This window comes from Cotesia typhae, unplaced genomic scaffold (assembly GCF_013202065.1).
Source record: "Cotesia typhae breed Kobodo isofemale line unplaced genomic scaffold, CoteBio_Ctyphae scaffold_91, whole genome shotgun sequence".
Lineage (NCBI taxonomy): Eukaryota > Metazoa > Arthropoda > Insecta > Hymenoptera > Braconidae > Cotesia > Cotesia typhae.
In genome coordinates, this window is record NW_027423781.1 from 1277780 (window position 1) to 1288817 (window position 11038).

At 29.2% G+C, this 11038-nt stretch overlaps 1 protein-coding gene across 6 annotated transcripts in view; it reads right to left on the reverse strand.

Moving 5' to 3' along the window:
• Atg16 (Autophagy-related 16) overlaps positions 1-10893 on the reverse strand; it is a 162484-nt gene extending 151591 nt beyond the window's left edge. For 2 of the 6 annotated variants that reach the window (XR_012480917.1, XM_074258398.1), the window contains exons 1-9: positions 10655-10892; positions 10462-10582; positions 9825-10083; positions 9550-9712; positions 9258-9346; positions 9027-9080; positions 8127-8265; positions 7804-7909; positions 7088-7230 (exon numbers count right to left, since the gene is read on the reverse strand). Coding sequence is in view for 5 of the 6 variants with exons in the window: in XM_074258398.1 (XP_074114499.1) it covers positions 7088-7230; positions 7804-7909; positions 8127-8265; positions 9027-9080; positions 9258-9346; positions 9550-9712; positions 9825-10083; positions 10462-10582 (1074 nt within the window). In the remaining variant the exon portion in view is untranslated. Of the gene's footprint in view, positions 1-7087; positions 7231-7803; positions 7910-8126; positions 8266-9026; positions 9081-9257; positions 9347-9549; positions 9713-9824; positions 10084-10461; positions 10583-10654 lie in introns of all 6 variants that reach the window. The other 4 variants (XM_074258400.1, XM_074258401.1, XM_074258399.1 and 1 more) reach the window with 4 other exon arrangements.
• Between the last annotated feature and the right edge of the window lie 145 nt (positions 10894-11038).

An 11038-nucleotide genomic window follows, 5' to 3' on the forward strand; every position in this document is an offset into this window, starting at 1 on the left:
TGTGGGTACTCAAATGAAAAGTCTCGATGAGTGAAATGTCATGATGAGCTTATATCTTTAAAAAAGTCAATAGTTTACAAGATCCAACGTGATTTCTTAATTATGTATCCTGGAGACAAAATTTTTCTTATTCTCTTAAGAACATAGATGAGTAAATTTTCCGGAAATCTTTTAATAGACATTCTTTACACTAGAAGAGTACATGGATCTCCTTAATTAAAGACAAAAATTAAACTTTTTTTTTGCAGTATTTAAAAATTTTTTTCACCCGGATGTTTGTTATACTTTCCGTATAATTGCTTTGACCATCACTAATTAACTCATTAGAATAAGTACAATAGCCGCGTTGCGTTGGTTAAGTAAAAATTTTTTTATTTTACGCTTTAATTTTTTTATTTTTTTGAGTCGCTTCAGGTTGAGCCGGATCATCCGACGCTACTACTACTACAGTAGTATAGACGAACCGCTTGACCTGATCCCACTCAGGATTTTTGCAGCCTAGGAGATTTCGCGGTCGTTTTCTGGCGATCGAATAAATAAAAAAACAAAAAGATGAGAAAAAATACGTAGGAAGTCATGAGACTCGCTTACTTTTTTTTTCAGCGCGCTAGTCTCTGATTTCAATGGAATTTAAAAAGGAACAAACGAGGTAAAAATAGTTTTTAAATCAAACGACTTGTGAGATAAAAACGGACTTGAATAATAATAATGGTGATAACAATTGAATTGAGCAAAATAAATTTATTGTGACAATAGTGATGAGATTATGATGATGATGATGATGGAAATAATGAGGTCGTTATTTTTATTTAGTAATTGACGGGGAAGAATTGCAGCGGAAAATAAGAAAAATAATGGGAAGAATAAATGAGAGGCATTTATATAAAACGCGAGTACGTGTGGCGATAGTACTTTCGGAAAGATTTACAAGCGATAAACGGTTCCATAGTTCTTCGGGCGAGAGTTCTTTGGTATTAGCGAGAAGGAAAGTAGTACTGCACGGGATAACGGGCCATTACCTCTACCGAAACTATCAAAAACTCTCACTTACTCTCGTTGCAAGCTTATGCGTTGTTATATATATTGGGTTCAACTTCTCAAAGATTTTACACTTAAATCAATTGTCTTACAACTTTAACTGTGATTAAATTAACTTTTTTATCAATTAAGTATCTTTTAATATTTTTTTTTGTATTAATATAAAAAATTTTTGAATTTATTTATTTAATTTTTTATTTATTAAAATTTTTTATTAAAATTTAAAATTTAGATAATTAATTTCTTCTTTTTTTATTTAATAATTTTTTTAAAAATTTTATTAAAAATTACACTAGTTAAAATTAAAAAAAAATATTTTTAAATAAATAAATTGATAAAAAATTAAAATGAATAAATTTGTCCATTAAAGTTGATATTAATTACTATTTAAAAATAAAAAAAAAAATTGATTGAACAAAGTAAAGCAGAGTTAAATATTTAATTAGACGGGACAGAAAGGAGGAGATTATGTAAATGTCAAGTATATCCAATGAAAACGATGACGAGCCTTTTCGATTGTACTCACAAGAGGAATTACCTAGTACATAGTACATAGCAGTGAGTTAAATTGGTGAGAGGTTTACTGGTGTAGTACCACAGCTGTGTAGTGCAGAGACATTGTATAGATACTTTGTAAGAGTGTCGCGAGTGCTGCTAAGAGAGAAGATGGAAAGTCAGAGAGAGAGAGAGAGAGAGAGAGAGACCCGAAGGATTCTCGGGGGATGGGGTGGCGTCGGAAAGTTAATTGCCTCTTGTGGCATCTCGCGGGTTCTAAGCTCGTTGGGACGTACAACCGTCTCTTGGGGTCGCTCGTTCGGATTACGACAAGGGGCACGGGACAACGCCTCCCTTTCCACCCTCATCCTCTTTGGCCTACTGTGCTGCCTATATATTTGCATAGACTACCCTCTATTGCTACCGACGCTTCGTTCTGCGGTTACCTAACCCCAGATCTCCCAACCCGTAAAAACCCCTTCTCTTTCTCTTTCGAGCTAACTCCCGTCGAATTCAGACTTATCAATTACTTTTTTTTTTTTTATTTAAATTGTATAAATAATTAGAAAGGTTTTTTGGAGAAATTTTTCAATTTTCTCTATCTCTAGATACATAATTAAGAAATTACCTTGTATCTTGAGAACTATTGAAATTTTTAAAGATATAACCCACATCAATTTTTCATATATTTTATATATTTATATATATTATATTACATATATATATATATATATATATATATATATATATATATATATATATATATATATGAAAAATATATAAAAAATACATGTGGGTACTCAAATGAAAGCTCTTGATGATAGTAACATCAGGATGAGCTTATATCTTTAAAAAAAAACCAATAGTTAAGAAATTACAGTGCAATTTAACAAAATTAATTATTTAAACAATTAATAAAAACATAATAAATTACTTGCAACTCTGTATGATCTAATTGACAAAGTTTTAAAATGAAAACTACATTCGTCTTAGCAAATATCAGCACAGTTAGCCCGGAGTACATAGAAGTACATGTATAATATAATACATATACATATATATGTATATATTATAAAGATAAGATTATACGCTCGTCTGGCACTTGGATTATCGTTTGGCTGAGGTACTCGCTGCGGTTGTTTGCCTTGTCGATCGCATGAATTACTCATCCTTCTATTCCATCTCCATCTCTTCCACCTTTATCCTACTTTCATCCACATTCTACCCTCCGAATAGTTGAGTGCATAAATGCTAATTAATAAAACCGAGCTAGCTCAAAGATCCACACTGCGCCCCCAAATAAACTCATCATTTTAATCTTAAACTTTTAAAACGGGGCCATCTTGTCGGTATTATTTTTATCGTCATCATCAGGGTTGTTATTATCATTATTTTAATGATCATTGATATTGATACGGTTCAAGTCTCAGCGGCTCACCATAAAATTTTTTATAATCAACATTGTTAGATCTAAGTACTCGAGCATTATCATTATTATTAAACATTATTTTTATTATTATTACTATGTAGAAGCTGAAGTGTATAAGCTGCTTATTGGTGCGTGGGTAGAAACTCAATTATTCTCCAATTCGCTCAATTTCTTAGCAATTTTTTTTTTTAATTTGAGAATTAATCAGAAAAAAAATTAAATTTTATTTACAATAAATAAAATAATTTTTAAAAAAATTATTTTATTGCAGTCAAATTTGTCTAAAGTCTCGCGATTTTAATTAACTATTAATAAACGTATTTTTCTCCTAAATAAATATTTATTGAATGTTAAAAAATATTTTTCCAATTAAATAAATTAAATTATCAATAGTTAATAAATTCTTCTATCAGTGTGAAGTAAAAAGTGGGGGAATAGACGGGCAATTTTAACGAAGGCGTCATGTAACTTTAAAGAAAGGCGACTGCAGTAATTTTTTCACAGTGATTTGAATATTAATAAAAAAAAAATTGTTTGAAACAATAATAATAATTTGTAAAAAGGATTGTATTAAGATGAAAAAAAAAAAAAAAAAAAAAAACAAGTATTTTCCACGCGAATTGGAAAAGACAGAAAGAAAGATTGAAAAATAAAATGGAGTAAAAAAAGTAAATAAAAATAAAAATCTAAAAATAACATTGGAATTCTATCTGTTCTCTCGCACCATCTTATAGCTGAGAGCATTTCAGAGTACAACAAAAAAAGCACTTTCCATCGAGTTAATTGAATCGCGTCTTAACCTTTCTGTTCTGTGATTTTATATAACTCAATGGAAACTGTCTGAATGACTAAAATTATTATTAAATATTATTTCATTTATGATAATTATAAATAATATACAATTTATCGTTATCATTAAGCTTAAATATTTCACGTATTTTACTTTAGAGTTATTTTAATAAATTGATATCGATAATATTGGGCTCGAGGACGATTTACATAGCAGTTGGATTTATTTTTGAATTTTTACTGGCAAAAGTCACTTGTCCTGGAGCCCGAGGTGCGTTTTAAAGTTTAATACTATACTAATTGTTTACACAAACTGGCTCTGTACTCTGACTCAGTGCAAAAATAAATAATAATTAATTAATTAGTAAATATAAAATCAAATGTAATCGAGTCACGTACAGAGTTAGTTTGAATAGTGATTGGTATCGCACCAAAATTGCTTATTTATTATAATTATTATTACTTAATTATTGTATCTGTATCTGTATCAGTATCAGTATCAGTGTTAGAGAGGTTAATTAGACGCTCTCTACCACCGTGGTCCGCTTAAGACTTTACGTCGTTATTATTAAAAGAATGCTAAAATATGTAATAGTTATTAATGAGTAATTAATTACTTAAATGATATTGATATGTATTGATAAAATAAATTGCTGGATATGTATTACATTCCGTAATGTGGCTGCATATGAACGCCGAATCGCTCTTTTAATTGATATGACTACTGAGTTTAACTCTTGTACGCTAAACATTATCGGTACCAGTGTACATAGATTGTGTGGTAAAAAGAGAAATAAACTCATTTTTATAACTAATTATATTGTCTTGTTATTTTTATTTATTTAATTTAAAAATTTTTTTTTTAGTTATTAGTTAAATAAATTTCTAGATACATAATTAAAAAATTACCTTGTATCTTGTAAACTATTGACATTTTTTAAGATATAAGCTTACAGGGACATTATGCTCATCGAGACCTTTCATTAGAGTACCCACATTAATTTTTCACATATTTTATATATTTATATATATTATATATATGTATATATGAAAAATATATAAAAAATGCATGTGGGTACTCAAATGAAAGCTCTTGATGAGTGTAACATCGGGATGAGCTTATAGTGACTGCAAGGTTGTTAGTAATAATAATAATAATCTTGATTTCTGATTATTAATTAAAAATAGACAAATTTTTAAACATCTTAATAAAATATATTTTATTAAAAACAACAAATATACAATAGTTAAATCTTCCGAGCTAAAAAAAAATATAAACAAATGTAGGTAAGATAAAATAAATCGTGGAAAGGCCTTAAAAAATAATCGAATGATAAAAGGTTGAAATGAGCCTCTGGCGGGTAGAAAATAAAAATTTATCTTTACAGACTGCCCGTAAAAAAGTGATTAAAAAAAAAGTAAATCATCGTACTTAAATCGAGATTATTTTCTCCTGGGCACAGTACCGTTTTTATATATATATATATATATATATATATATATATATATATATATATATATATATATATATATATATATATATATATATATATATATATATATATATATATATATTTGATAGTAAAGGTACTTTGAGAGTGCTGATCGCGCTGCAGATAATACCGCAATTCAAATTCTCGTCACGATTCAACGGGCGAACTAAGTTTCCTGAGAAGAGGAAAAAACGGTTTGGCTCGGACCTTGTGATGCTATATATATATATATAAAAATATATATAGATATATATTTGACCCTACCGATCCACATCCACGGTACAGTGAAAAAACCCAGACTTATTTTTATGCCAGGAGGGTACTGGACTCCCAGCTCCGCCCCTTTATCGCGAATTTTTTAAGCTAATACCTTTTTTTGCATGTTGATCGGTAAAGTCTCGGGCTCCGGCCTCATCCTCGGTTTCTCCAGCTCCGGGTTAATTATTTGACTAACCGCGTAATTTAATCACCGAACCGCGAGTCTAGTACAGTAATAGTAATAGTAATTGGGTGTCTCAATTAATCATTCTTACGACACCCAACACTAGACACTGCACCCCAGATTATAAAAGTAACTCGGGTGCATTATTTATACCAACAATAACTATAATAATGATAATTATAATAATAATAAGGCAGGAGGCACAAGAGTAGCTTCTGGGTTTGGGCTTTTGTAAGCAGACTTGTTAGTTACTGTTGCTGCAAGAGGGTAATTAAGCCGAAACTTCATATTATTAAAGCCCTTCGTAGTCTCCGTACCACGTAGACTAATTGGCGCCCAATGTATTTAATATATACATACCCACACTTTACCCTTAAGTTTAATCATTTTTATCTATTGTTTTGTTGTTTATCAGCACAAACTTTATATAGTTCAATTTTTGATTTTAAGTCAAAACTTTGCAAGTTTTGGAGATTTTCACGGATTTAAAATGCTCCAGGTTCAATAAATTCCCACGATTTTTTTCCATGAGCTCAAAAATGATTTATTAAGATGCATTCTCTATAATTTCCAGTCATAGAAAAAATTCAAAGTGTTTTTTTTTTTTTTTTTTGGATTGCAAGATTTTATGTCCAAACTTGGAAATTTTGGTCATTTCTCACGATTTTTGTGGATTAAAAATACTGCAGGTAAAATAAATTTCCATAAATTTTTTGGCGGCCCTAAATGAAAACTCCTGGTCCAAAAAACCTTATCTATCAAACTAAAAATAAATAAAATGAAAACATGACAAATAATATAAGTAAAAAAACATTAACGAGGTATTCAAATCAAGTTGGTGTAATTCCTAAAGCACAAACACGTCACGTGAAAATACATTAGGTACTCACGAGCAGTAAAGCTACTACTATTACTGCTACTGCTACTGATACCAGTACTGCTCTCAGCAACAACTGCTGTCGGGTGAGGAAACCCGAGTAAAAACATGCATATATTTCCATATAACAGGGTTTATATATTACACCGTCAGTAGCAGAGTGTGGTTACATTTGAATGTGTTGTTTCACGGCCAAAATACCTATCTGATGTCTCAGTAAGACCAATTAAACGCCCTCTACTCTCTGCAATCTACAGCCCTATTTAAAAAGAGCACAACTTGCTAAGAAACTCTTGATGATAATAAAAATTAGTTATCGCGCGAAAGTAACTAATTAATTAATTATATAAAGTTGTCAGTAAAGTTCTGGCTGGAGTAGTGTGTCAAAGCTTCAATACCGCAAGATTTAAACTAATTAAGCTAATGGATTAGTAAACTTTGTTTCTAAATGTCTAATGGGCACCGTTGTTTGTTGTTCCTGTTTTAATTAACTAAATCTCTTTAATTATTTTTTAGAAACTCACCCTCAGACGCAGATCATTCACCGACCAAACTCTGCTGGCGAAGTCGTTCGACGCTCCAAGGATTAAAGTACCTGTCGAGTCGAAATCCACTGACATTACACTAGCGTTGCTTCCTATTAACATTCCTTTGCTCTCGAATGTTCCTGAAATTTATCAATTTTTTTTTTACTCTTAAGTTTTAATTAATTAGAAATTACTGATCAACCCGTGTGAATCTTTTATGATTAAATAGAAAATTTTTATTTTTGCTCTATCTCTAGATACATAATTGGAAAATGATCTTGTATCTTAAGAACTATTGACATTTTTAAAGATATAAGCTCACTCCGAAATTACACTCATCGAGATCTTTCATTTGAGTACCCACACCAATTTTTCATATATTTTATATATATATATATATATGTATATATAAAAATATATCAAAAATATTTGTGGGTACTCAAATGAAAGCTCTTGATGAGTGTAACATCAGGATGAGCTTATATCTTTAAAAACTTCGAAATTTAAGACACTACAGTGCAATTTAACAAAAGTCATTACTTAATAAAGCAAAAAAATTAAGATTAAATCTTGTTTAATTTAGTTTATTAATTTAAAAAAGTGTGAGTGAAAGAGTTACTATCGATCACCTTTAACAAAGTTTTACCATCTAAATTGAATAATGAAAAAAGTAAAAAAAGTGTTGTATAAAATAGATAAAAATAGATGGGTACCTTTTGAAATATCCCAAAGTTTAACTTTTCTATCAGCACCACCAGTAGCCAATATCCTGTCAACTGGAGACCATTTAACAGCACTAACTTCCCCATCATGAGCACTCTGTAATAATAATAATAATATCGATTCTCATACTAAACTAAACTCTACTTCTGCTCTCTATTATCATAAAGACTTTTAATGAGTTAACAGTCAGCGAAAACTTTTTTATTTTCCCCCATAAAACTTTGTTATTATTCTATGCTGATGCTTTTTGTTTAAATTTTATATAAAATAAATTTCCGGCATGTAGTTTAAATAGTTTATTTAAAAAACGTACAAATTTAACGGCTACGTCTGTCGGTACTGCAGTAGGCAGTCCGGGGATTCCCTCCTTGATATTAATCCGCTCTGGACTTATTGCTCTAGTATCCCGGGCTGCATCCTCTAGGTCCTTTTGTACTTTTGCTTGTCGCTTTCTAAAATTAATTATTTTAATTGTATTCGTAAATAAGCTGTCTATATTATTAAGAGAATAAGAAAAATTTGTCTCCAGGAAACATAATTAAGAAGTGACCTTGCATCTTGTGAACAATTAACATTTTTAAAAATATAAGCTCACCCCGACATTTCTCTCATTGAGACCTTTCATTTGAGTACCCACATCAATTTTTCATATATTTTACATATTTATATATATATTATATATATATGTATATATGAAAAATATATCAAAAATGCATGTGGGTACTCAAACGAACGATCTTAATGAATGTAACATCGGGATGAGCTTATATTTTTAAAAACGTCACTTAAAAACAAGGTTGCTAGTTTATTAATGATTTAAAAAATGAATGGGTTACGTTACGTATGGAAGACTCTATAATGTTTAAAATTAGATTATTTAATGATTTATTATTTCAATAAAATGAATTTTCAGAAGCCTTATTGTAAAATTTCATTCGCCTTTTAATTATTAGTTTTGTGTGTGCATTTATCGCTGATGAATAAAATAGTTAAAAAGTAATTGAATAATTTATGCAAATTTTTTAATTAAAAGTTAATAAACATTCCATTAATAATTATAAATAAGTACCTGGTCTATCGATCATTCACGTACCCAATAAGCATTAGTTAATTAAAAAATAATTAAATAATTAAATTAATTAATTGAAGTAACAGAAGCGTTAACTCGACAATTGTTTTCTGTTTTTTTTTTTTTTGTATGTCCGTTACTCACCCAAATTTCGATATTGTTTGCATGAAAAATGTCGTCGGACTGGTAAATCCCTCGCTGAAATTATAAATTTCGTCGTGTGTAGTAAAAAAAAAAAAAAAAAAAGTAGTCCCGAGTCTTCCATTGTAACGTTTAAATTAATTAAATAAAAAAGAAAAGCAACTATCACAAATATTATAATTAGGACTGAAATTAAGAAATTAAAATAAATATAAAAATTATTTTATTACGCACTTTAGAAAATTGTCATTTTCCTCATTCATTTTTTCGGCGTCTTTGGTCTTGCATTTTATTAATCTCTCGACTAATTGTCGGTTTTCCTCCTAGAAACAAATATTTTTATTTAATACAGAGTTTTAAATTATTTTAATTAATTTTTTAATTCATAAATTAAATTGTAAAAATTCTTCTATTTAATGATAATAAATTTTTACAACTCTAATTGAACATCAAGCAAAAAAATTGACATTGTTTATCCTTTTGATTTATTTTAAAAGCGATAACTAATGATAATTAAATTTCAAACCTGAGCTTTACGTAATTTTTCCTCCAGCGAAGCAAAAGCTAATTGCAGCGCTTGGTATTCGTCTCTCAGCATCTGATTTGCCTCTGCTAGCTCACGTTCTCTGTTTACACATGTATTTAATTCAGCTCTCAGTGATGCGTTTAGTTCCAGACTCTCTGCTAAGCTGTCAAACAATAATTGATTATTTATAAATATAAACATTATGAACATGATACTAGACTACTAGACTATTCTGTTAAATAAAATACAATTTAATTTTTTTGTATCAAAAATACCTGGACTCCTTGCTCTGGAGGTCCTTCATCATATCCTGCATCTTATTATTCAAATCGACGATCTGCTGAGTATGTTCTCCCCGTCTTCGATGCAGCATCGTAAGTTCCTCGGCTTGTGCCAATAATCTCGCCTCCAGAGCTGCATTTGCTCCAGTTCCAGTCCCGGTGCCAACAACTTCACACTTTAGTTTCTCTATCGCAACTGTCAGTTGCAAATTTTCGCCTCTTAGAGTGTTGGTGCTCTCAAATAAACGGTTGTCTAGACAGTTAAATAAATAAATATTTTTTTTAACATGTAAAAATAAAATTTGATACTTAAAATTAACATCTGACAATTTTTGCATTTTTATAATTAAATTAGCAGCCTTGTTCCCAAGATACATTTCTTAATTTTATATCCTGGAGACAAAATTTTTATTATTCTCTTAATAATATATATTATAAAAATTTTTAATTTAAATAATTATCCATCTAGATTTAAAAAAATAAATAGTTTTATTAATTGACAATTTTTTAATTTTTTTTAACAAAAAATTTTTTACAATAATTTATTTGTCTCCAAAATTATCAAATTAATTTTTATCTTAACTATCATAAATAACATTACAAAATTAAAAAAAAAAAAAAAAGTGCTTACGCAAATAAATTAAATCAGCAAAACACCGAGTTTGAGATTTATTTCTGTTTCTCAGCTGATTAATAATATTTTTCCTCCAATCTTTGATCTCACCTCTAATTAAAGGATCTATACTCGCCATCTATAAAAAATAAATTTTCAAATAAATAGTCAAATAATTATTAAAGTAAATAAAAAATAAAAAATAAATTACCTTTTTATTTTATTATTATTTTTAGATACTTTCACTTAATTTCACCTGTCACGTGACAATTGGAGGGCAATTAGCAGTTATTTATATAATTAATAAAATGTCATCACTTGTTCACAAAATAAAACTGAATTTAAAAATAAATAAGTTTGTTTTTCCTGAAAATTTATTTGTTGAGAATCGGAGTATAAATAAGAAACGTGGGTTTACAGGTTGGAATATGTAATAACAACAACGACGATGATGATAATAATAATGACATTGATAATAAACAAGAGCAGAGAAAGTGGCGCGTCAGTCGGCCAGCTGATTTCTGTCACTGCGCAACGTGCTACTGTCAGTCGGTAAGTGCGAGAAAATTTTAAAATAATTTCTGCTGCTGTACCG